This window comes from Drosophila guanche, unplaced genomic scaffold (assembly GCF_900245975.1).
Source record: "Drosophila guanche unplaced genomic scaffold, DGUA_6, whole genome shotgun sequence".
In the NCBI taxonomy this organism is placed as follows: domain Eukaryota; kingdom Metazoa; phylum Arthropoda; class Insecta; order Diptera; family Drosophilidae; genus Drosophila; species Drosophila guanche.
This window is the reverse complement of record NW_022995750.1, coordinates 6,111,628-6,138,172: the sequence shown is the minus strand read 5'-3', so window position 1 is coordinate 6,138,172 and position 26,545 is coordinate 6,111,628. Positions and strand designations below refer to the sequence as shown.

At 47.3% G+C, this 26,545-nt stretch overlaps 2 protein-coding genes across 7 annotated transcripts; both read left to right on the top strand.

Annotated features, from left to right (window-relative positions):
• Positions 1-809: 809 nt before the first annotated feature.
• On the top strand, positions 810-26,545 carry LOC117586497 (E3 ubiquitin-protein ligase TRIP12). 6 transcript variants are annotated; one of them, XM_034276594.1, is made up of 11 exons: positions 810-908; positions 9,774-10,606; positions 10,996-12,141; positions 15,462-16,091; positions 16,874-16,957; positions 17,708-20,854; positions 20,919-21,898; positions 21,963-23,840; positions 23,905-24,093; positions 24,157-24,358; positions 24,421-26,545. In XM_034276594.1, exons 2-11 carry the CDS (start codon positions 10,021-10,023, stop codon positions 24,879-24,881), a joined length of 9,303 nt encoding a protein of 3,100 aa, XP_034132485.1. In that variant the 5' UTR covers positions 810-908; positions 9,774-10,020; the 3' UTR covers positions 24,882-26,545. The 6 variants fall into 6 exon arrangements, with proteins under 6 accessions (XP_034132485.1, XP_034132483.1, XP_034132488.1 ...); XM_034276592.1 differs by having other exon boundaries at positions 16,871-16,957; XM_034276597.1 differs by lacking the exon at positions 15,462-16,091.
• On the top strand, positions 813-4,237 carry LOC117586498 (checkpoint protein HUS1). The gene is made up of 2 exons (XM_034276599.1): positions 813-908; positions 3,283-4,237. The coding sequence occupies exon 2, from the start codon at positions 3,283-3,285 to the stop codon at positions 4,117-4,119; it is 837 nt and encodes a 278-aa protein (XP_034132490.1). The 5' UTR covers positions 813-908; the 3' UTR covers positions 4,120-4,237.

The window sequence follows — 26,545 nt, the reverse complement described above, 5'->3', positions numbered from 1 at the left end:
TATTATATTTGGTATTCTTGAGTATTCATCGTATTTTGTAAACAATCCAATATAAAATGTAATGAAAATAAGTGAATTGATTATTGTATCGAATAAAACAATAGTTTCAGGGCTAAGAGTGTAAGCTTGCCAGTAACATGAAAATAAATATCTGAATATGTATATGAAAACCAGCTGGGCCAGGAATATTCTGCGAAAAGTGACCAGCACTGTTCCCCATTAGGAAAATCCCTTCTACCCTTGGGAAAAAGGATTGCATATAATTGTGGTATTGTTGGAAATCTCAGCCTAAAATCAATGTAAAAAAAATGTCAATATGTTTTGGAAATCCATCTCAACGAATTTTTATTACAGATAACGATAATGTATCTATGTATCATAGAAATCATATGGAAAAGGTTAAGAACATGTCAGTCCATGTCTAATGAAAAGAGGGTATCCAAAGACACTTTACATACCATTCTACCGGCTGACAAGCAACAAGTTGTCAAAGAGCGTAAAGTTCCATGCCCACCTTTTTGGTTGACGTTTTTAATTTGATCTATATTTTCTAAGCAATTCAATAAAATACACCTATGAAAAGTAGCCAATCCACTTTAAAACTGTTTTATAAATCGGATAAAAGTGTGGTTTTAGTGTTGAGATTCCTAACTAGCTGGTAATATTAAGCAGAAGATCAAAATCTATGAAAATTATTTAAGATGTACGATATATTTACGGTATATTTTTAAAGGGAGATACATTTTTTGAGGTTCGTGCGGTATACTTTATCGATAAGTCTACAATTGGCAGTGCTGGAAAACACTGAATTGTGCGGTGCTGTTCGTCGGAGGTCGGGGAGATTTTGTTACGGGCATAAACCCAATCTGTGAAAATTGTGCAAATAATAATTAAAAACTAGCTCAAAGGTAAGTCGAATGTCAGGGAAAAGTGAAAAAAAAACAAATGTGTTATGTAAATTGCCACATTATAAGATATGAAAGGGGTGCTGCGGTTGGTCTGATTGTGGGGGCTCCGCTGGGCAGAGGCTCAGGAAACGAGATACACATACATTCACATACGGGCATACATATTTCGTCAAATAAGCAGCAGCAGCGAGACAGAAAACAAAATGTCGACCATTTGCATTTTTCTTGTATTACTTTTTCCAAGCAATTTTTGAACAGTTCGTTGTCATTTATTGTTGCTAAAAGCCTGGCTCAAGAACTCTCTAGTATATCATCAAGACTTTGGTGAAGTTTCAACCGAATAAAGTGCGATTTCAGTGTGGGTAATATTTTGATATTGATTTTTACAATGGCTGCCTTTCGGACAGTTCCCTGTGGAAATTGCCCGAGGAAAACCTTTTGGTCATTGTATACATTAGGCATCGGGTAACAAAAATTCCGTCTGGGGAATAATGTGTAGACGCGTAGTCACATTTCTCTATCAAATCTATCCAATCCTGCCTGGCAACACACCTCAGCAGCAGCGGTGTAGGGTATCCAGGCATGTATGCGTTCTTTTTTTTTTTGTTCTATTTCGAATTGATATTTCCTCTTGTTGTGGGGCGGAGATTGTGGTACGGGTGGCAAGGCCTATACGCATCTTGTTAAGTTTTTACTTTCTCTTTTATTTATGCTGTAAACTTCAATCGACTGAAGATGCCGTGGGGAAGAGAGCGTGCATATGTGTGTGTTGGGGATAGATGGTTCTTCCAAGCACAGCATTTATTTAATTCTTTGGCCTCTTGTCAGCATTTTGGCATTGTTCTCTTCTCTTTATTCTCTGTATATGTGCATGTATTTGTTTGGCTATTTAATATATTCGGAATTGCATTGAGTTTCGTTTTTGGGGCCTGGCGAGGTTTTCTTGCTCAATTGACAGCCTCGTGCTCAGACCAGAACATTTTTTGCAAGTAATGCAGCAACAAAAGGAAAATCTGTGAGAACATCGCTCGCCCAATGAGCATTTCTAGGAATGTCTATGCTTTTCTTTCGTGGCTTGATGAAATAAGCTATGGACCGTGTGACGTCATGGCTGTGTATAACAGCTGTAGGAAGTGGACAACACTGTATAATACTGTTACCCCCTCTTCAAGTACTACATAGCTGTTTGCGCATGTAAAATTCCCGTGTCACATTCATCTTTTCTGGAAAAGTCCATGTGACGCAATTGCTGGATTTAGAAGCTTCTTCCATCTTCTAAAATGTGTGCTACCTGTCATCATGCCAGTGCGCATCTATACCAAGTATTATCATTCCCAATGGCCGCCTGATAACGTCTCAAAGACCAAAGTCAACCTTGAAAGTTGATTGAACTGCAGAAAGGAAAATATTTTGACCCCCAAGCCGGAGCAGAGGCTCTCCCTCTCCTTATTCAATACTCAACGCCTACGGCCGGGCCACATAATTTGATTTGCCTTGCCATCCCGCTCTGGCACTGTGTGAGTGAGCGAGAGAGTTCTGCCTGGAGGCCTGCCTGCCGCCTGTCTCGCCGCAGCCAGCCCCTATCCTTAAACCACACAGTTCCTCTGCCAGACCCATCCTCCTCTCTCCCTTTCTCCTCTAATTTGCTAGTCAGTGCGGTGAATAAAAAAATCCTGTTGTGTCTGTCTGCCTTGCCTGCCGCTCTTGATGATGACTTTGTATGCAAGGAGGGGAGAACCTGGCACTTTGCATCTGTATGTGTATGTGTGTTTCACTTCGAGTTGCGTTTCGTTTGCTCTTTGCCCCACCAAAACAAAAACGAAGAAGAGAAAAGAACAGAACAGAAACAACAAAAAGCCAAAACACAAGTCGGAACTTGCTCTCCGCTTTGTTTGCCCATCGCCTGGCTGACTCTCTTTGAGTGGTGTACGTATGGTTATGTGTATGAGTGTGTGCGGTTGATGAGTGAGTGTGTGTGTGTGTACATTGAACTCCATGAGTTTTTAGCCGTCGACGGAGCTGCTGCCTCCACTCCACTACCCTCTCTCATCTCTATCATCAAAGGGTCTTGATTTTGCTGGCAATGCTCTAACTCTGTTTCGGGTATAACAGTTTCCTCACGCGTGGAGCATGTGTTTGGCTTTAGCTGTTAAATATGAACTGTAGTAGAGTATGCCTAAACCGCCTTTTATCTTCCTTCTCACTCGTTTTGTGTAAAGGAAACGAGTGCAAAAGAGATCGGCGGACAGCGCAGCGTAGTTGTTGTTGGCAGCCGTGTTTGACTCCTTTTTTTTTGTTTTGTTCTCTTTTTCCTTTTTCGTTTTTTTTTTTGTGTGTTGCCTCCTGATACCGATACCCGCTTCCCGCTGTGCAGATGAAGTTTCGCGCCCAGATGAAGGATCCGCTGTACATGCGAGAATTCCAGAATATAATCGCAACCCTGTCGAAGTTGTCCAAGGACTGCCTCATGATACTGGGAGCACAGCAGATGCACCTCATTGTGAACGAGGACCAGAGCTCCACGTCGTCACCGCTAGTGTGGGTGAGCATTGCAGCCACCGAGTACTTTCCCGAGTACGTTATGGAGGCCGCTCACCCGGATCAGGATTATATTGTGCTGATCATGTCTGCGGCGAATTTGGGCCGGGCTCTGTCTTTCCTTCGTGGCGGAGGCGCCAATAGCTGCAAACTGAAGCTGCAGAGAATTCAGTTTCCCTGCATATCTGTGGCATGCTCGTTGCTGTCCACTTCCTCTACGGAGGCCCGAGACGTACTCTACGACGTGCCCGTCACCATAATCCCCGCAAGCGACTGGCCCACCTATGTGGTGCCCCAGGTGCCGCCCTCCCAGCTGGCCCTGGCCCTGCCTTCGCTCCGCCTGTTGCGAAGCCTGATTGACAAGCTAAAGAATATGTCGCCCAGCCTGGAGTTCCAGGCCAACAGTGACGGGGAGCTGAATGTGGTGGCCACCTCCGAGATGTCCACGGTCACCAGTCGCTTCAAGCGCCTCCTACCACGCTTCCTGTCAGCAGATAGTGACCGGGCTTCGTGCTTGGTGGATTCGCGCAAGGCTTCGGCCTTCTTTACCGCCCTGCAGTTGGCCAACGAGGAGCTGACCATCGCCATCGATCGGGAGCACTCAATCCACCTGCAGATCGATGTGCGTAAGGATGTGATGCTGCACTCAATTTTGCCAGCTGTTTGTGCTTAGAATTAAATTTCCAGTGAGCCAGTCAGCTTTCATAACTTCCAGTTTATTAGCTGTTTATAAAAATAATCGTTTAAATTAGTAAGTCGATAATTGCCGAATAAATATGTTCCTCCCTGTCTGTTCTTATGTTATCGATAAGCGAAAGTCTCTTCTCTAGCACTCGTCTGCTCGCCCCAAATTTACCAGCAACCGTGGCCCCATTTAGCGCTCCTCTCTTTCTCTCTCATTGAGAGCTGCATTTCCAGTGCACTTACACGCGCGTGTATGCAGACGACACTGTGTGTGTGTGAGTGATACATCCAGTATGCATATTCATTATTTGGCATTGTTGTTACTGGTTTTTGTTGTTAAAACATCGTGCACATGTTTGCTCTTGCTCACACTTGCAATTGACTTTGTTGTTGCTGCTGCTTCTGGGAAGACGACGACGACGCCAGCGCAGGTGAGCGAGCGAGTGAGCTCGCGCTGCCTTGTGTCAACTAGGCCAGCTAAGACGTCAGCAGCGACGTCGACGTTGTTGAGCAGCTCTCTGCGTGGGCCGCTCAAATTCTCCCCCCTGCCAATCATTCTCTATCGCAACATGATTGAAAATGTACACAGGCCAACAGCTGTTTGAGTTTTAAGACCAGCATAATGCACATTTAATTTAGAATGTTTATAATAAGATGTTTCCTTATCTGCGTATGTATGAACACATTTCCCTCACATTTCTGATTGCGGTCAAAAGTTGGTTTCTGCCCCTGCTTTGTTGGACAGAGTGCTATCGTTGTCTAAACAAATGGCCGACCATTTTTATCAGCCAAATGGCAGCCCTTGATAGTGTGGTGGTTCGCTCCTAAGTTTGTATGTATCGTCGTGGCGTGCTGTGCTGGATACGTGGCTTATTTTTCCCTTATAACACAAACACACACGCGCTCCAACTGAGAGGGAGAGGTCAGCTGAGTACATATGGTTTCACGACCCTATTAGATTTGTCGAAAGTTGCTGTTTCACTCGCGCTCGATCAGCTGATCAAATGTAAGCAGTAATATTGGATGGGGTGGTGGCACCCACAGGTAAAAGAAACAGAAGAGAGGGAATGAAACAGGCAAGAGTGAAAGAGCCAACCAACCCCCAAGTATATTATTGAGAGCCACTCATTCTCTCTCTCTCTCTCTCTGTATCTCATTTGTTGTCAATTTCTTCTCAGCCATGCAGCCATTTTGAGTGGAAATGCATCAGATCAGGAATTTCAGCTTATTTTTTTACATGCTATATATTGTTTTCAAATAATTAGCTTAACTTAAGGTGACACATTTGATGCTAAAGAGCCTTTGGCTAGCGTGTAGATTGAGACCAGTCCACTGGATGAGAGTTGGTTGACCTCATTTCCAGGGGTTGAGTGACCTGTTTTCACGTCCACTCGTACTAACACTCACTCAAGAGGAATGTATTGCCCGACATATCCTATATCTTTATCTTTACTAAAACAAGTTTTATGTAGAAATTGGTAACAGATTAATCACATATATATATATGCATGTACATACATATGTACGAAGCCCACTCAGAACAACTCTCATTTATCGCTTAAATGCTCTTTCCTGTACTCTCTCAAAGAGACAGCGTGAAAATCGCTCTTCTGCTGTTTCTGTATTTTACACCACACTTGTAATATCACAATGCTGTTATGCTCGGGGTTCCGTAATTTTAAAATGAAACTTTATGTTTAACAAATGTTTTCCAATAAATAAACTTGTAAGAAGTAGATCCTATCGTAACTCGAATAGTATTCGAGGGTTCTGAGGGCCTGTTATGGTCGGCAATGCTAACCAGCACATAGACTTTCTTCAATGTACCAGTTATTTCAATATAACTATCGAATATAATCCCCAAGTTCATATTTAATATTTCACTCGACTTCCTCTCATATGTCTTCCATCTTTTATCTTGCTCCTCTCGCGAACGCAAAAATGAGCTCTCCCTCTCTATACGACTCTCTGCTTACGAGTCTCAAAACATCCAAATGACACTCAAGTTCCATCGTTTTTTTCCACTCGAAAAATTTCTTCATTCGGGTTCGGTTCGTTACGTTGCGCTTTGGAAAACATTTTCAGCATTTAAGCAAACAAGTAAAAAATATTTGAGATACTGAACATAAAGTAATTAATTAATAAGTTAAAAATTATGTTCTTTTGTTCTTTCCAACTTCCGAGAACGCACCTCGCCTTGATATTGTGTCTTGTGGTGCTCTTTTAAAAAGTCAAAAAAGGAGAGAAGGAAGGAAATGAAATGCAAACGATTGTACATTTTTTCTTTATATACTTGGGTACATACTGAAAAAAGGTGCTCCTGGTGTTTATATAATTATTATTAAATTATTACGCTGCGATAGCATGCAAATTGTTGAAATTGTGTATGCATTACGTTTTTCCTCCTCACTTTGATTTCGTTGTGTATTTTTTCCTTCTCTACGCTTTTATAATCGAGTCTTTGGCTCTGTGTGTGTGTGTGTCAGTGCGAATGTGTTGGTGTGTAACGTCGTCATGCGCTTGCCCTCGTGCGTTCTCTTTCGTGCACATGTTCGAACATGCAGCTCTGCCAGCGCTCTGTCGCTGCTGTGGGCTGCCTTTTCTGCGTTTAATTCCGTAGCAAAGGAAGGCTAGCAGCCAGCCACCAGCCCCACAAAAAAGATTTTTTTTAAATATATTTTAAATGGTTTATATACACATTCATATACATATGCAATTTATTGAAATGAAATTAAAATGCTCCCTGGAAAATGCAGCAAAGCTAAAGTACATTTCGAAACCATCTCATCTTCGTGTGTGTATAACTGTATATAAGCAGTGCCGCTGCCCACACGTATGGCTGTGTGTGTTTGGGTGTACATAACCAGTTGTGTTGTGTAAAAGACTGTAGTCCATCTCTTTTTTAATACTTTTTCTTATTTTTTAATTTCTTCTATTGCTCTTTGCAACAAGTTTTTTAGGGAACCTTTAATTCCTCCCTTTTCTCCCTATTTTCCCCTCTCAAGAATTGACCTTGTATGAAATACATTTCCCAACCTTCAAGAGTTAGAAACTACAACAATAGCCAGGGTTTTTCGCTTTAATTGTTGCATGTTGCCGCTGCCTTGCCACGGGGCCACGGGCCAGGCCACCCCCCGCAGGCCAGAGGTAGGGTTGTCAAGTCAACCATTTCTATTGCGTTCTTTCTTAAGGCTTTCTCATCCTGTGTAATTCCTTTTCTGGGGGAGGGAATGTATCAGTAGGGTAACGGACAAGAGGAAAGCTGAAATGCCCCCATTTACAGTTGCCAGAAGAGTGAGTAAGTGCTTGGCATCCCGCTCTCACACTCAGCTGTGCGTAGGCAGGTTTCGTAACAATGGAAAACGGGGAGAAGGTGGGGGAAAAAAGAAAACTGGACAGGGGAACACTATTCACAATATGCTCGACTGAGTCTTTACAACAACGATATTCAAATAAGTTACAAACAAAGCCAACAACACGCAGAAGGCATAACGAAAAAAAGGAGGGAGAGCATAGCGCACACATACACACTCTCAAAACTGTTATCAATTATGCTCTTTAGGGTTGTCATCTTTCCTTGTGAGGGTTGTCTAGTCCAAGTAACCCCCATGCTAGTGGTAATTACGTACAATGTATACGCGCTTCACATTTATTAATTTTTTCTTTGAGGCCCTTTACTTTCCCCATTTTCGATTTTTGATAAAAAGCAGCAACAACAATTGAACCCGTCGCCATATGTTGGAGTTGCCACACGCACAGCAGAAATGTCTGGCACACACCCGTCCTCAAAGGCACGAATACAAATACAACAAAAAATAAAGGCGCTGCCATATTTGTGGCCTCGCATATACCACAGTAATTTTGTATTCGCTCGTTTTGTCTGTGCTTTTTTGGTGTGAAAAACTTGTGGCATTATAGACTATAGCCGAGATTAGTGGTGGGTCACGAACCGAGTTGTTCGATATTCATACTCCACCACGTCGTTGTCACTCAAAAAACGATCAGCAGAACTGAATATTACAAGTGTATAATGGTTAGAAAATGGCGTGGAAAAACCCGATTGCTGCCCTACTCTTGCTTAAGTTTAGTTTCCACTTCCATCTCTATTTCGTGTCACGCTCCCACGTCTCGCTTGATAAAAACAGAAAAATGTCGACATATAATTGAAAAACCAAATACAACTAATTTTCCTCAAAAGCTGACGTCGTCGTTTGGTTTGGGGTTTGCTGGTCCCATTTTGACGGCCTTGAACTCGATTTCGTTTTTTTTTTTGCTAGTTTTGTTTGACGTTTGTTTTGTGATTTTTGTTTTATGTCAAATTTGAGTGGATGTCTGTCTGTCAATGTGCAACCACAAAAATCAGTAGTCAGATCAGAACGAAACAGTGTCGTGTCAGCCGATTTAATCGAAAAAGGGCAGACGAGTTGAAACTACGCATTTTTCTTTTTTGGGGTATATGGTAAGCCTGATTCATATAGGTGTGTATATAACGTGTTCCCTTCCCCTATATATAATGTAACGCTGCTCTGCGTTGACGTCGACGTTCCAAAGGGCATACACAGCAGCCGCAGCACACGTTTAGGTCTTATTCGCTGCCTCTCCAGCCTACACATACACACACACGCACATGACCACACGAACACACACTTTTGCTTTGCTGCCTTTTCATTTCATCTTCTATTCTGGCAGCGAAACAAGCATGGCAACTCACATAAACACACGCGAACACAGAGGCAGACAAAACTTGTTTCTCGCTCGCACATAAATAGGAAGGGGGGGTCACAAACACTGCAGCAGCAGCAGCGTAGCGTAGGATTACGAAAAGCAAAATATAAACAAAACGGTGGAAAACAGCTGACTTGGCTCAGCTGTGAGTGAGTGAGTATGTCTGCAATGTTCCACTCAACGTGACACTCTCACGTTGCTCTCTCACGCTTCTCTCACTCACTCTCTCTCGCTCTGCACGTGTCGTTGGCTGCTGGCAAACAGCTGTTAACTTATTTACAGTTTTCATTTGCTGTCCCCCCTCCATTTCTCTTTTGTGATTATTTGAGTGTGATGGTGCGTCGTGTATATTTCCCTTCTTGGTGGTGTTCTCCATTGTGCTTGGGCAGTTTTCATTTTCCGCAGAGCTGGGTGCGCTTGGTACCTGTAAATCTGTAATCTGCCTGCTTGTGCGTTTCTTTTCGCCAAGTTCCTTTTCCTTTGTGTCCCGCTCCGTGTCGTGTAAACCCTTGATTTGTGCTGAGCCGGTTTTCTTTAAATTCATTGAACTGCGAGTGTTTCCACTCTTATCTCGCTCTCCCTGTCTCTTTTACCTACATTGTACATTGCTGTCATGTCAGTATTTCCTGTCTCTGCCCGCTGATCGCGCTTCGCTGCCTACTGCTGCTGCTATCTGCTGATGTCTAGCTGTTTCTCCATTTGTATTCCTCGAATGTGACTCGGCCCGTCTCCCCTATGTATTCTTTGTGACTATTTTTAATTGGGTAGGGTGCTGAGTCAAAGAGGAGGGAGAGCAGAGAGCAACTTTTGACACGTTCTAAAGCTTTATCTCTCTCCCACTCTCACTCTGGCACTCACCAATGCAACATGACTTTATTCTTTCTAACCATTTTTGTCCCTCCCTTTGTTTCATTGCAGCAAAAGACTCTTCTTTGGAGCACTGCACGAACGCAAAATAACGGATGCAACTCAACTGTAAAAGTGAAGTGAAAAATCCACCAATAACGCAATACGTAAACAAACAAAATCAAATAAACACTGAAAATTAAACATTAGACAAACATTTTTGTAAGTGAAACGAAAAAATTTTGCAAATCAATTAAAACCATTGGTTGTGTGTTGGCATGTTCAGTGTGTTCGATGCCGGTGCGGTTAAGTGTCGTCTATGGCCGAATCCGTTAAAAGTCAATCGCTCTCTGCATTGACGGAGGGGCAGCACGACGGTAGCACGACAGCAGCGACAAAAGCAACAGCAGCAACAGCCGCCAATAGCAGTGCTTCTGCCACAGTTAATACCAATTTAAACCACGGATCGCATAAACAGCGCCGCAACAACAACAATAGAAGCCATAATCGAAACAAAAAGAGCTCCACCGCCGTAACAGCAACAACCAACAATAATTATAAAAATACCAGTGCTGTCAACGCCTCTGTCGCAGTCGGAGTCGCTGCAGCCGCATCAGTACCAGTCTGCGAAGCCGTCTCCTCACGCCGTTCGCGCAGTCAAGGTCGCGTCAGCAGCAGCAGCAAGCAGAATCAGGAGACGACTCAGCTTGCTAAGCGGTCGTCCGCTTTTCGAGTGACCAGCTCGCGTTCACCCTCATCGCCAGGGAACGCCAAAAGCGATCAATCGATATCGCCGGGCAATCGCAAGCGTCAGCATCACCCTCACCAGCAGCAGAAGCAGCAGAAAAGCAGCAGCAAGAACAGAAATAACAAGAAGGATAAACCCAAACGTAGCAGCCATCAATGTGAGTAGACCATAACTAATGGGGATATAAACACACACTTCCTGTCTCTCTCTCTCGTGAGTGTGGCTCTCTCAGTGTGACCCCATTTCAACTAGGTTTGCCACCCTACCTACCTACCTCTCTGTTAGCTGTCATATACATTTTCAATAAGTTCAAACATTCATTCACAAATCTACAAACACTGACGACACTAGCCAATCGACTAAAATATATATAAAAATAGCTGAGCATTATTTATTTTAGACGTTTAATTATAAAAATATGTATTCCAAATTTTGCCGCCAGCCCGCCCACCTACAACACTAACTAAGAACCCCCAGCTGCAGTTGTATTTTCTTTGAGCAAATACTAATCACATTTTGGGCTTTTCGCCCCAATGCCTATTTCAGCGGCACCCGGTGGTGATCTGTTGGTGGAGATTCCAACGCCGCCCAAGAAGCGACGTCTCCATCCGACAACGAACAATAAAAACAACAACGAGCCCGTATCTGAGGGAGGTGGTGGTGGAGGTGGAGCAGTAGCAGTAGCAGCTGTTGCAACCCCAACCCCAGCCGTAGGGGAGGGTGAGCGAACACCACGCCAGGCTTCCGGCGGCGATTGTGTTGCCCAACGCACACGCTCCAAGACCGTCTCACCGGAGGAACGGCCAAGCACCAGCAGCGCAGCGGCCGCAGAACGTCAGCGACAGATCACGAGTAGCCACAGCAGCACCTCTTTGCCAGCAACAATCAAGCGCAAGTCCAACGGACCATTGGAGAATACCACTACTCCATTGCGCCGGGCACATACAACCGGAGCAGCAGCCACACGCACCGGACGCACCGGCAATCTGCTCAACTACTACCGCAAGACGCGCAAGGTCAGTCATAGCCGCTCCAAGCAGCAGCAGCAGCAGGAGGACCAGCAGAAAGCCGGCAGCAGCGAGAAACGTCTGCAGGCAAGCGTTTCAGTGGGGATTGCGTCAGCTGTAGCGGTGACTGCAGCGTCCATTGAAGCCACGTCGAGCAGCACCGAAACGTCGAAGAAATTGCCGTCGTCGTCTTCGTACAACATTACCAAGCACGGGAAGAATCGCAAGACCTTGCGCCACTCGCAGCAGCAGAACCTGGTGGAGGCCGGGGGAATTGATCAGGAGTTGGATAAGAAGGACGGAAATCTGGACGTTGATAGCCTGCCGCTCCCGAGCACGTCCGCGGCGGACAGCGCCGAGGTCAAGCCAACGTCGTCAACGACTGGCGCCGAGGGAGTAAACAGCTTTGAGGCGTCCAATTCGGAGGACACTTCGGAGGATCAGGACGACGAGGAGGAGGAGGACGAAGAAGAGGAGGAGGAGGTGGGTTTCTACGAGTTTGCAAACTCTGCCGACTCTTCGTACGAAGAGGACGCCCAGATCGTTGCCGAGGAGGACGAGATAACTGAGGACGAGGACGTCGACGACGACGAGGAGGACGACGATATTGAAGAGGACGAGGATCTTGAGGAGGAAGACATTTCTGAGAGTGAATTTGCCCAGCAACTAATTGGAGAACTTGGTGGTGAGTCGTTCTTGACTACATATTAAAGACTGCACATACACAGCATCTTGCATCCATCTGCTTTAGTTCTAAGCCTTAAGACCTTCCCCACGTACATATATGATTGTAATTGTATGTTTATATATGTATATGTATGTACATATGTATATAGTACATAAGAAATTGCTTTTCTTCTGTGGTAGCCTTAGAAACTTTTCGAAATAGTTTTCTTTTATTTATAGAAAAAATTGATTTTTCTATTGTATGTGTTCCCCCATCCTGCGTTCCTCTCCTGCATGTTTCACATATTTCCTATTGGGTTTTGACGTTTTCCAACACTTTACTTTCAAAGGCTAATCCATCGTATAACAGTGTTGCCACACGCCTTTCGAAAGGCAAAATGAATTCCACTTTCTCGTAGTGTTTTTTTGATTTTTTTATTTTCAATTTCTTTATTGTGTATCAGTTTGCACATTTCTTATCAGTAACGACAATAGCAAAAAAAAAAAAGAAACTTCTGCGAGAACGAATTTGAGTCCGCCGCTGACTCGACTTGTCGCGCTATTCCCCAATGTCTAGTATATTAATTGTTTTTGTAATTTTGATAAAACAAAAAGGCAACCAACCAATTGGTTTTTTTTCACAATGCCAACGCACTCCAAATGTCAGAAGCGAAAAAAAATTGTACCCTCAGTCTTGAATCGTACATTGCGCTGTCTAGAACATTAATACAATATATATAGATAGATACGCTCATGTATATAAACTCTGCTGATTAAATACGGCTGCTCCGTGTGCTTAAAGTCTAATCGAATTGTGGTAAAAATAGTCGGAATTCCTTTCCAAACGAATATTGCATGTATGTAACTAATATTAAATGATGTTCTAGTTTTGATTTGCGCGCAATAAATAACCGGGGGCAATCTAAACTTTGGGCTGTGCTGCCACCACCTCTGGGACTGGACCGCCACCTCAACCTCACACGCCCCTCCACACACGCTTTCCATTTATACACTATTTACTTTACGCTTATTCATCGAACTGCTGCAATTATACGCCCCACATTCTTTCTTACTTAACCCCACAAAGATTACACCCACACAACACATCCTATTTGTACTATGATATATCATTTGTTGATTATTTTTAATTATGCTGTGCACTCGACATCAGCTCGATCAAATCAGTGGTCTGCGTAGTACGTGCCCAGTGTGTCCCCTCCCATACCATAGGATGTGTTATTTTATTTGTTTCTATTGCTGGTCACACTGGACCTGACCTGTGCAGTACGGGACGTGTTGTAAAACGAAAACATGTGCAACAACGAACATTTTTGCATTTCGAATACATTTTGCTTCAAAACAAACCCTGGAAAACCCCCAACCCAACCCCCCCTTTACATTTGCCAAAAACGAAAGATATTGTTTCATTTTGCACGTTCGATGTCGTTGTTGTTGTTGTTGCAAATGTAGTTGTTTTATTTTCTAAATCAAATTTAAAATTCAAACTTTACATTTACAATAATTTCTCATTGATTAAAAGAAAATGTCATATGGTTTTTAACAACAAAACAACATTTTTTCTAACGTGATTTGAGTTGTATCAAAAATATTTAATGCTGGTGCTTCTCTTGTGTTGTTGATGATGATGATGATGTTGTTGTTTTTGTGCGTGAAACAATGCAAAAAAAAACAACACAATACAACAAAACTCGGTGTCTACAAAGGAAGGAGATGGATGATGGAAACAGTGGCACAGAAGGCACTGACGAGAGCCAGCTATAAACGGGAGTCGAAGATTCAGACAGAGAGAGAAGCAAATAGAACAACAACATTGTAACAATAACAACAACAGCGACAAAGCAAAGGTGTTTGCAGCACCATAAAATGAAGGAAAGGAACGAATGGAATGGAATGGCAGCTGGAGCTTATGCTTGTGTGTGTGTGTGTGTGTGTGTGTGTGTGTGTGTGTGTGTGTGTGTGTGTGTGTGTGTGTGTGTGTGCGTGTGCGTGGTTAGGTTAGTATGTGAGAGAGACAACAACAACAGCAGCTGTACCTCTAGCTATGACTAGCTAAAGAAGGCGACAGACAGCGACAGCAGCAGCAACATCATCATTGTCAGCGACAGAAAGTCGTGCTCAGTGTCCCCGTCCCACTTGTGTCTCTTCTACCCCTTTGCCTCTTACTCTATTATCCACACACTGCGCTCAAAAATAAAATCTTTTATTTTGCATTACATTACCAAAAAAAAACAAAAGAATAAAAACTAACTCCAGTAGTGTAGATGCAAGAAATAACAAAAAAAAAAAAAACAACAATACAATACAAAACAGAAAAAAACATCCAAAAAGAATGACAAACATGAATGAATAAAGCTGTTAACCTGTTGTCTCCCACTACTCTCTCTTCTCTCTCTCTCTCTCTCTCTCTCTACTCCCTCTGCCCACTCTCTCAATCTTAATCTCTCTCTGTCTGAACGTGAATCGTAAAAGGATCTAACAACAACAACAATAAACCTCAAGACAAGAATACGACGACGACAACACCAACAATAACAACAAAAACAAAACTTGCTTCAACCACAACGACCACAGCAAAGCATCATTCAGGGATAAGTGAAGAACAGCTTTCAACAACAGCAACAAAGTTCTCAACAACAGTGGCAAAGACTTCTTCAACAACGGAGGCAAAGTTTACAACAACTTCAATAAAAACAAGTGCAACAAAGCTTTCAACAACAACTGCAATCAAGCATTCAACAACAACAGAAACAACCACTACAACAAAGTCAATAGCAACAGCAACAACGTCGTCAGGCTATCATCAACGTTCCGCCCCCCATGGACAGGGGGCGGGGCCAGCTCCAGGTGCTGCATCAGCTAGTGGTGGAATGCTGCCTCGTGCAGCACGCAGCAACAGCAGCCACAACAGCCATAATAGCCACAACAGCCATAGCAACATAAACAATGCAATTGTTGATTATAGTATTATGGGCACACCCCCAACAATAGTGCCACACATGACAGCCACGCCATATGCCTTGACAGTGCAGCAACAGCCACCTGGGGTACCTGGGGCCCCTGGGGCACCTGGAGCACCCACCCAACCACCGCCACAACTGTTGCCCACACATCAGTTTGCACATTTGTCTTCCTTTGTGACACCCACTGCGGCAGGGCATTATCCTCCGTACTTTGCACAGCAGCCGCCACCGCCGCCGCCGCCCCAGCAACATCATCATCATCATCCCCAACAGCACCAGCAACAACAACAACCGCACTACTACCACAGTTCTGTGGCAGTATTACACCAACCGCCACAACATCATTATACCTCCACAGGGGCAGGACCACCGCCGGCACTGTACCAACAGCAGCAGCAGCAGCAGCCACCACAGTTGACTCGGTACACGGGTGGTGGAGGAGCCACAGCAACAGCGACAGCAGCCACATTTGTGCCACCGCCACAGCAACAGAGCTACAATCAGCAGCAACAGCAGCAGCAGCAACAGCACTCGTCCCTGCGACGCAGTTCACGAGGCAAGACGGGTTCCTGTGTGAGTTCGGCGGCAGCGGCACAGCAGCAGCAACACCATCAATCACACGGCAACGCTGCTGCTGCTTCTGTTCAACAACAACAGCAACAGGCACACCAACAGGCGCAGTTGCTGCCACCATCGGGCACCTATCAGTACCAGCAAGTAGGTGGCAACACCGTGGTGGTGGCCTTCCGACGACAGCAACAGTTGCAGCAACAACAACAGCAGCAGCAGCAGCAGCATTTGGCTCTTCAACAGCAACAGCAGCAGCAGCGTGCCACAATAGTGCAACCGGGATTCCTGTTCAGCTATCGGAGTAATCATCCCCAACAGCATCCGCCGCATCCTGCACAGCAGCAGACACAAACTCAACAACAGACGCAGACAACTCAACAACAGATCCATCAGGGGCCCAAAGCGACGCATAGCAGTGGTAAGAAGATGATGATGATGAGAACGAAGTTGAAAGAGGAGGAGAATGGATGAAAGGATGAGAAACCGCAAGCAAATGAAAGCGGGATACCATGACCCCAAATCGTTGTTTAGGATTGGGATTAGGATTATGTCAGGGAGTGGGGGAATTTCCATTTGTGAGGAAAAAGAATAAGCTAAACACACACTCATGCACGCGCTCTTGACTCTCTCTCCCTCTTCCTTGGCCACAGCCCCCATCCCAGCACTCACTCACACAAAAACACACACACACATGTACTCTGCCTTAGGATATTATAATTCCAGAATACAGTCGTCGTCCGCTGTAAATATATGTATATATACATATGTACAAATTGTAGGTGTATAGGTATCTAGTCTCTCCTATTTGTGGTGCTGGTTATGTTCTAGGAAAAAGCCCAATTCCCCCCCACCCCCGCTCCACACCGAACCAAACTGCACTCCCAATCCGTTGTCTTACTCTTTCACTGTCGCTCGATGGCTGGCCCTCTCTCTCTCTCTCTCTGTATCTCTCTGTATCTCATTCCAGCGATGCTTTGCTCGTGGTGTCTGCCCTGCGACTCCTCCAAAGCCAAACCCCAAATCTTCTCATAAATAAGAAGAACAACTAAATATCGTTTTGCATTTATCTCTCTCTTTCTCCATGTTTTTACTCTATCTGTGGCTGTTGCGCCTCCTCCTCCTCCACTGCCACTCCACAACCACCTTCGCCTCCACCTGTGTCGTGTCGTGTGTGGCATAAACAACCATTCTTATTAGCAGCTTCGGATGCTTTAACCTATAGTTTGATGGCACAACAACCGCCAAGTGGACCGCCGCATGCAGGCGGACAGCAAGTAACGACAGGTAAACCACCATATATCCGAACAGTTATAGCACACACACACACACACACACACACATTACACTTTTTGCTTTGATTTTGATTTGTTCACCCTGCAAACACACACTCACACATCCCATCCATAACACATAACCATCACAAACACTCAATGCATTTACAGGGTGACACAACCCTCCCCACAGGTGGCAGCATAAACTTTATTATTATTGAATTTTGAACAAAAATTACTACTAAACTATGCTTAATTTTCCTTATTTCTTATCACTTTATTTAGCTATTTTTGTTGTACGATTTTTTGTTTGTTTCTTTTTCGCTTATGTATCCTCTAATCTATGAACTGTGTAACGATTTGCCTTGCCTATCGAATTTCGTACATCTCCTAGCTTGCCACGCTTTCCAACACTGTCAAGATAACCTGTGAAAATTTTTTTTTTTTTTTTTTTTTTTTTTCTCTCTCTTTATATTTACAATCTGTTTTTAAACAATAAGTAAATTGTATAATTAATATTCAATTAACAGAAAAATTGAAATTTAAAAAGAGAAAAATTGGAAAACATGACTGTCTAAAACTCCCCTGTTGCCATCCTTCACTTTCGAAATTTCTGTTTAATGTTTTTCTAACCCCAAAAACCCGAAACACACACACACGTCACGTACTACGCTACGAATATAAATATTAATAGAGAAACCAATCGTCATGCCGGACTTTGCTAATGATGAATTTTCTCTATTTTTACTCAATGCCATCGTAGGTTCCAACTCGACAAACCTCAGTATTGTTGCGGCTGCCCTGAGTGCCGCCCGTGACGTTCGTGAATCCATTGCCGGCGGAGGAGGAAGCAGCGGTGGTGGTGCGGCAGCAGCAGGGTCTGCAACAGGAAGTGGATCGTTAGCAGGTGGAACCAGCGCGGTGGGCGCCACCAGCAGCAGCAGCGGCAGCGGCGGTGCCGGCTCAGCCAGCCAAAGCAACAATGTAACATCTGGCGGCGGATCAGTGGCAGGTGGTGGCTCTGGCTCAGCAACCACCTCGACCACGAACAGCAGCAGCACCACCACCACCACCCAACATGGAGCCGCCGACTCGGAGAGCGACGACAGCGAGGTGGGTCGTCTCCAGGCCCTGCTCGAGGCCCGCGGCCTGCCGCCGCATCTGTTCGGAGCCCTCGGGCCACGCATGACGCACATCCTCCATCGAACGATCGGAAACAACAGCAGCTCCAAAGCCAACCAGCTGCTCCAGGGACTGCAGTCGCACGACGAGTCCCAGCAGTTGCAGGCCGCCATCGAGATGTGCCAGATGCTGGTGATGGGCAACGAGGACACCCTGGCGGGATTCCCCATCAAGCAGGTTGTGCCGGCCCTCATCAATCTGCTGCGCATGGAGCATAACTTTGATATCATGAACAATGCCTGTCGGGCTCTGGCCTACATGCTGGAGGCTTTGCCCCGCTCCTCGGGAACGGTCGTGGAGGCTGTGCCCGTGTTCCTGGAGAAGCTGCAGGTCATACAGTGCATGGACGTAGCCGAGCAGAGTCTGACGGCCCTCGAGATACTCTCGCGTCGCCACAACAAGGCCATCCTGCAGGCGAACGGCATCTCGGCCTGCCTCACCTACCTGGATTTCTTCTCGATCGTGGCACAGCGCGCGGCCCTGTCCATCACCGCCAACTGCTGCCTCAACATGCACTCGGAGGAGTTCCACTTTGTGTCCGAGAGCCTGCCCAATCTCGCGCGCCTCCTCTCGCAGCAGGACAAGAAGTGCGTGGAGAGCGTCTGCTCGGCCTTCTGCCGCCTGGTGGAGAGCTTCCAGCACGACAGCAAGCGTCTGCAGCAGATCGCCAGCGCGGATCTGCTCAAGAACTGCCAGCAGCTGCTGCTGGTCACCCCAGCCATCCTCAACACGGGCACCTTCACGGCCGTCGTCCGCATGCTGAGCCTCATGTGCGGCAGCTGCCCAGACCTGGCCATCTCGCTGCTGCGCAACGACATTGCCGCCACACTGCTATATCTGCTCACGGGAAACGCAGAGCCGGCCGCTGCTAGTGCCACCCATGTGGAACTTATCGCACGTTCCCCCTCGGAGCTGTACGAGCTGACGTGCCTCATTGGCGAGCTGATGCCGCGCCTGCCCCTGGACGGTATCTTCTCGGTGGATGCCCTGCTGGACAGACCCACGCTCAACACCCAGGACCAGGTGCACTGGCAGTGGCGCGATGATCGCGGCGCCTGGCACAACTACTCGACCATCGATTCGCGACTCATCGAGGCCGCCAATCAGAGCAGCGAGGATGAGATCAGCCTCAGCACACTAGGACGCACCTACACCGTTGATTTTCATGCCATGCAACAGATAAACGAGGACACTGGCACCACACGACCCGTGCAGCGTCGCATGAATCACAACTATGTGGCACCCATGGCCGCCGGACAGGATCTGACAACAAATTCAACAGCGACAGCTGCAGCCGTAGCACCAGCTGCAAATGGAGCCTCAACTTCGGCCCAAGCAGCGGCAGCAGCAGCCTCTTCTGCATCCACAGTCACAGCGACGGCAACCGCAACAGCAGCCGCCGCATCCACGAGCAATGCCAACAACAATAATAATAATAACAACAACAATAACAATCCACCACGAAGCCAAACGAAGCGTCGCCCCTCGCTGGACGCAAGGATTGCCTGTCTGAAGGAAGAGCGCGGCCTGGCCGCCGAATTCATCAAGCACATATTCAATGTGCTCTACGAGGTGTACAGCTCCTCCGCTGGCCCCAATGTGCGCTACAAGTGCCTGCGGGCACTGCTCCGCATGGTATACTATGCCACTCCGGAGCTGCTGCGGCAGGTGCTCAAGTATCAGCTAGTGTCGAGCCACATTGCCGGAATGCTGGGCAGCAACGATTTGCGCATTGTGGTTGGAGCTCTGCAGATGGCCGAGATATTGATGCGCCGGCTGCCTGATGTCTTTGGCACGCACTTCCGACGCGAGGGCGTCATCTATCAGTTCAGCCAGCTGACGGATCCCAACAATCCGATCTGCTCGAATCCATCGCCCAAGCCACTGAGTGCCACAGCTACACCCACCGCCAACGCCAGTGCGGGAGGCTCGCAATCGGCCCCCGCCTCGGCCAACAGTCTGCAGGTGAATCCCTTCTTCATGGACAGCAGTGCTCCGGGCGGCTCGTCGAGTGCCTCGGCCACGCCGAGCAGCAGCAAACATCAGTCGTACAGCGTGAAGAGCTTCTCGCATGCCATGAACGCGCTCACGGCCAGTGCCAAGTCCGCACCGGCACCCGTTCCCGTACCCGTGCCCACTGGATCTCTGGATGCAACAGCAGCTTCTTCCACCTCTGGATACAACTACAGCAGCTCGGCGCCATCATCATCCTCTTCGACTGCCGCTGGACCACAGACGGCGTACTTTGTGTCCTCGCCGCAGGGCGATCCGCGCCAATATGTGCACTTCCAGCAGCCGGCAGCCCCAGGCCCACCGCCGCCACAGCTGGAACTGGTGCCCAGTGGCATCCAGCAGATGTCTCAGGTGATGTACACCCCAGCAGCAGCGGCCATGGGAGCACAGAACAATTATGCATCCAATCAAATGGTTGTGGCCTCCACCAGCAGTGCCGCTGCCTCCGGCTCCACTGCAGCAGCTGGCAACAATTCGTCAACATCATCCTCTTCGTTATCGGCCACGGCACTGCAGCACAAGATGACGGACATGCTGAAGCGCAAGGCTCCGCCCAAGCGGAAGTCGCAGAGCAGCGGACGCGCCAAGTCCCGTCAGGAGGATGCTGTTGTGGCAGCAGCTGCGGCCGCCGCTGCAGCAGCAGCCGCATCATCGAGCTCAGGAGGGGGACCACCCACTAGTTCGGCCATGCACGATCTGCTCAGTCGGGCCACAAGTAAGTCTCGAGCATAATTTCCCATTCCTTCAAGAATCCTTAATGATTTTACTTTCCGGTTTAGGTCTTGGCAGCAGCTCTGGGGGACGCGGTACGGGTAGCTCGGGCAGCGGTTCGGGCAGCTCCAAGAGTCGCTTCAATGCTGGAAACAATACCAGCGCCGGTTCTACGAAATCCTCGTTCCTGGCCTCACTCAATCCGGCTCGTTGGGGCCGCCAGACGGCCCACCATCACCACCATCACCAGCAGCAGCAGTCGGCTCTGCAGCATCATGGACTGACCAAAGACTCGGGCAATGCCAATGCCAGCGGTGGATCCTCTTCTGCATCGGCCCTGGCCTACTCGGTGAGCCAGCATGGCAGCGGGGCTGCTGGCGGAATGAATGCCGCCGCCGTGGCGGCCAGCATCAGCAAGAGCATCTCCCATGCCAATCTCCTGGCTGCGGCTAATCGCGAGCGGGCCCGCCAATGGGTGCGCGAGCAGGCCATTGACTTTGTCAAGCGCTACACAGAGCAAGAGGCGCGACGCAGCAAGGCCTCCAGCGGAGGAGGCGGAACCTCGGAGAGCAGCTCCGCAACAGCCTCGAACACGCAGCTATCGACGGCAGGCAGCACCAATGTTCTGGAGCGTCTGTCGAGCATTCTGCTGAAGCTGAACGGCAGCTACCACGACTGCCTCGACGCCCTGCTCGAGCTGAAGACGATTCTGCTGGAGAGCGACATCTCGCCCTTCGAGGTGAACCACTCGGGCCTGATCAAGGCCATGCTCAACTACATGACCAGCGAGTCGGGTCTGGTGGAGCGCGATGCGCGTCTGCGCAGCTTCATGCACGTCTTTGCAGGACTTCCCCTGGAACCCTTGACCCAGAATGTGGGACACCTGCCCGCGATTGAACCCGTGGCCTTTGGGGCGTTTGTGGCCAAGTTAAATGGCTGCGTAACACAGCTGGAACAGTTCCCCGTTAAGGTGCACGACTTCCCAGCGGGTCCTGGTGGCAGATCCAATCAGAGCGCGTTGCGTTTCTTCAACACGCATCAATTGAAGGTGAGTGTCCAGCAATCCCCTCGATAAATCCTCTCTTCAATCCTCAATTTCTCTGTCTTTGTAGTGCAACTTGCAGCGCCATCCACAGTGCAGCAATCTGCGGCAATGGAAGGGCGGCACCGTCAAGATCGATCCCCTGGCCATGGTCCAGGCCATTGAACGCTATCTGGTGGTTCGTGGTTATGGAGGCATTCGTGCCGACTCTGACGATGATAGTGAGGAGGATATGGATGATAATGTGGCCGCTGTGGTGATGACCCAGGCAGGCTTCAAGCACAAATTGCAGTTTATGATCGGGGAGCATGTGCTGCCGTATAACATGACAGTGTACCAGGCCGTGAAGCAGTTCTCGCCGCTGGTCAACGAACAGCCAGAGACCGACAATGAGTCGGAGACGCTGCTGGGCAACGCGAGCATCTGGGTGCAGCAGCACACAATCTACTATCGTCCTGTGGAGGAGGAGGCGGCAGCAGCAGCTACAGCACCCGCCACCTCCAGCAGCAGCTCTTGCAGCAGCAGTGCCCAGAAGCATCATCAGCACCAGCAGGCGACCAGCTCCAGCTCCTCTGCCCAGAGCTATGCCAATGCCTCGTCGTCGTGCTCCTCGTCGGGAGCGGCAAGCGGCTCCTCCTCGAAGAAATCACACAAGTCGAGCAGCAAGTTCATGCGCAAGAAGACGGAGCTCTGGCATGAGGGCATCGCACCCTGTGTGGTGTCTGCTCTGAAGCCTTTCCTCAACAGCGTGCTGCCCGCCGATGTCGTGACGGTGCAGGACGCCTCCCTGGACGCCCTGTGCATGCTTCGAGTCATCCACGCCCTCAACCGCCACTGGGAGCATCTGTATGGATGTGTGGTGCGCCAGAACATCATTCCTCAGTCGGAGTTTGTGCACCCTAAGATCACGGCCAAGGCCAATCGTCAGCTGCAGGATCCACTCGTGATCATGACCGGCAATCTGCCACAGTGGCTGCCACAGATCGGCATGGCCTGCCCCTTCCTCTTCCCATTCGAGACGCGCCATTTGCTGTTCTATGCCACCAGCTTCGATCGGGATCGCGCTCTGCAGCGCCTGCTGGACACCACACCAGACCTGAATGCCGCCGAATCATCGGAGCGTGTGGCCCCGCGTCTCGACCGCCGCAAGCGGGCCATTTCCCGTGCCGAGATCCTCAAACAGGCCGAGCACATCCTCCAGGACTTTGGCCACTCGAAGGCCCTGCTGGAGATCCAATACGAGAACGAAGTGGGCACTGGCCTTGGCCCCACCCTAGAGTTCTATGCTCTGGTCTCTTCTGAGCTTCAGCGCACGGATCTGGGGCTCTGGAACGGCAGCGACAGCTATCGCCAGAATTCAGTGACCATTGTGGATGTGGTAAAGTCCAGCAGTGCTGTGCTACACATTGAGGATGCCCTCGATGCGTCCACCATGGATCAGTCACCGCCCGCAGCTGCCACATTAGTCAGCAGCAGCAGCACAACCACCACGACGACCACAACAACCCATCAGCCGCCACATCATCCACATCCCACCCGCTCCAGCGGTCGCTCGCACGCCCTGCGCAGTGGAGCTGGACAGCAGCAGCAGCAGGCGGAGCACAGCTCCTCCAGTGCTGGCTCCAATGAGAACGCTTTAAATATGATAATCGCACAGCAAATAAGTGATATGGCTGCTCAGAATCAGAATGATCCAGCCACAACAACGACGACAGAAACGGCTGGCAGCACAACAAACACCAACAGCACCACTGCTGCCGTAGCAGCGGAGCAAGCGCAGATGCAGACAACCACAACCACCACGACGATGAGCTATGTGAATGCGGTGCATGGTCTGTTCCCACTGCCGCTGGGCAAATCGTCGAAGCTGCCACAAATGACCAAAGCCAAGACCAAGTTTAAGTTCTTGGGCAAATTCATGGCCAAGGCTGTGATGGATAGCCGCATGGTAAGGTTTCACTTTAACACCAACCCTTGACGAAATATTAATTCATTTTGCGGTTTCTTCATAGCTGGATTTGCCCTTCTCATTGCCCTTCTATCGCTGGCTGGTCAGCGAGGAGCATTCTATTGGCCTGGCCGATCTGATGCGTGTGGCACCGGAGGTGCAGAATACATTGGTGCGCCTGCAGGATGTGGTGCGCCAGCGTGAGTATCTGCTGGCCGATCCCAATCTGGATGCCATGGAGAAGACGGAGAAGGTAAGCAAAAGGAAACCACAACGAATCTGGAACTCAAAGCTCTAATTACGGTTTAATTTGTAGATTGAGAACCTTGATCTCGATGGCTGTCCCATTGCTGATTTGGGGCTGGACTTTGTCCTGCCTGGTCATGCCAACATTGAGCTGTGTCGCGGTGGACGCGACACGCCCGTGACTGTACACAATTTGCGTCAGTATATCTCGCTGGTCACCTACTGGTTCCTCATCGAGGGCGTACAGAAGCAGTTTGAGGCACTGCGTGAGGGTAAGAATTAACGAACAAAATTCTCTCTCTGACTGCAGTTCTAATTCCTTTGTTTGTTTTAGGTTTCGATTCCGTCTTTCCCATACAACGTTTGCGCATGTTCTATCCGGAGGAGCTGGAGTGCGTGTTCTGTGGTTCTGCCAGTGAGCAGCAGCACCAGCGCTGGGATGCCAAAATGCTGCAGGACAGCTGCCGTACGGATCACGGCTTCCACCAGGAATCTCAGGCCATACAGCACTTGTACGAGATACTCTCATCGTACAACCGCGACGAGCAGCGCGCATTCCTGCAGTTCGTGACGGGATCGCCGCGTCTGCCCACCGGTGGCTTCAAGGCGCTCACACCTCCGCTGACCATTGTGCGCAAGACCCTGGATGGCAATCAGAATCCCAATGATTATCTACCATCTGTGATGACCTGTGTCAACTATCTGAAGTTGCCCGACTACTCCACCCGTGATGTGATGCGGCAGAAACTGAAAGTGGCCGCCAACGAGGGCAGCATGTCCTTCCATCTCTCTTAAGCAGAGCAGCAAAACACTACCAACTAAGACACCCAAGACCAGATAAGAATTAACCACTAAAACAACATGGAAACAAGTCGATAAAGGCATACTAAATAGTAGCCTAGTCAGCAGTCATACAACGTCCACCAAGGGCGGTAAAAAACGGCAGCATCAATCTTGAATTCGTTTCGTTGCCGTTTCTCAAATCTAATTTCTGATTGTGTCGACTCCCTCTACTCTTTCGATTTCCTTCCGAGACATCTCCATACACACATACACACGGCCCAGCTTCCGGCACTTTGCTAAAATTCAATATTAATATATGGATATATTTTGGTTAATTCAACATTTCGATGGAACACGCACATACAAAAATACAGGAAATTGGAGACAGAGGGACAGAATTACATGGACACTGTAACAGTTACAAAATCACACGAAAATGTTCTTAAATAAATTAAATAGTTAAAGAAAAGCGGTTGTTCGGTAACCGATATCTAATTTTTCCCCCCGCCACCCCACTCCAATTACGATTCAGGGCAATTTGTTCTTGTGATGTGAGCTGAGCGTGAGAAGCTCGCGTTGTAGTTGAAATTTGTTTGGGGATTTTCTTTATGCGTAATCATTTCATTAAGTTTATTTTTATTTGTTATGTCAAACAATGTGCTCTGGCGTTTAAATATGAGTTTAATTAATTTCTAAGCATACCTACCATGTGCATAAACGCTTATTAGAACCGAAGGATCGTAGAAGAAGGGTGATAAACGGAATAGAAGGAAGGTAGAACGAATTAGATGCAGTACCAGACTGCTGGCCGTGGACTTTATAGATCTCCGAGCGCCAAGGAATATGAGGATTCAGTGAAGAGAAGCATAGACATTTAGAGGAAAACGAGATCCACCCTTGAGAAGTTACACTTAAAGAATAAATAATATAATCTAATATTATCTTCTAATCTATTAAAAGAAAATTCTGTGTTACAAAAGGAGAGTGAAGAGTGAAGGCCAGAGAATGGATAATGGATTAGTGGATGGGCAGTGTGATGGGAGAAGGGTGTTTCACTTGCGAAAATTCTATGAAAAACAAAAGGCAAAAAGATAAAGCGAAAATAAAACGCATCAAATGGAGTTTAGTGTTTAGTAACTACATCCAGCATCCTCTTACATCAACTATGCATATAAATTACAATTATATATATATAGAAATCAATATATTATATCGTAAATTGTAACATTACATAAATTTATTGTACTGGAAGAACAGAAAGAACCCCAAGCATAGAGAGAGACGCACATTTGGAGTGCTCCAGAAACAGCAGAAGAAAATGAATCAGCAGGAAAGCTAATAAATAATACAGTTTAATGGTAATAAAATAAAGAAAAACAAAACAAAAATCTATCAAATGCGAAACCGAACTTACATTACAATCTAGAAACATAAACAACTTTTTGCAGTACTGATTATACTGATTTGGAGGGTACGGATACCACGAAACCCCATACGAATAATAATATATGAATAATATAATATATAATAATAATTATTATTAACAAATGAAATCAATGGCATCTCACCTGGGATGCTGGTCAAGTTACATATACATATATAAAATACAGAATGCTAGCATTAAAATATCAAATAACATTAATATTACATATAACATTATGTAGTAGTTACACCAA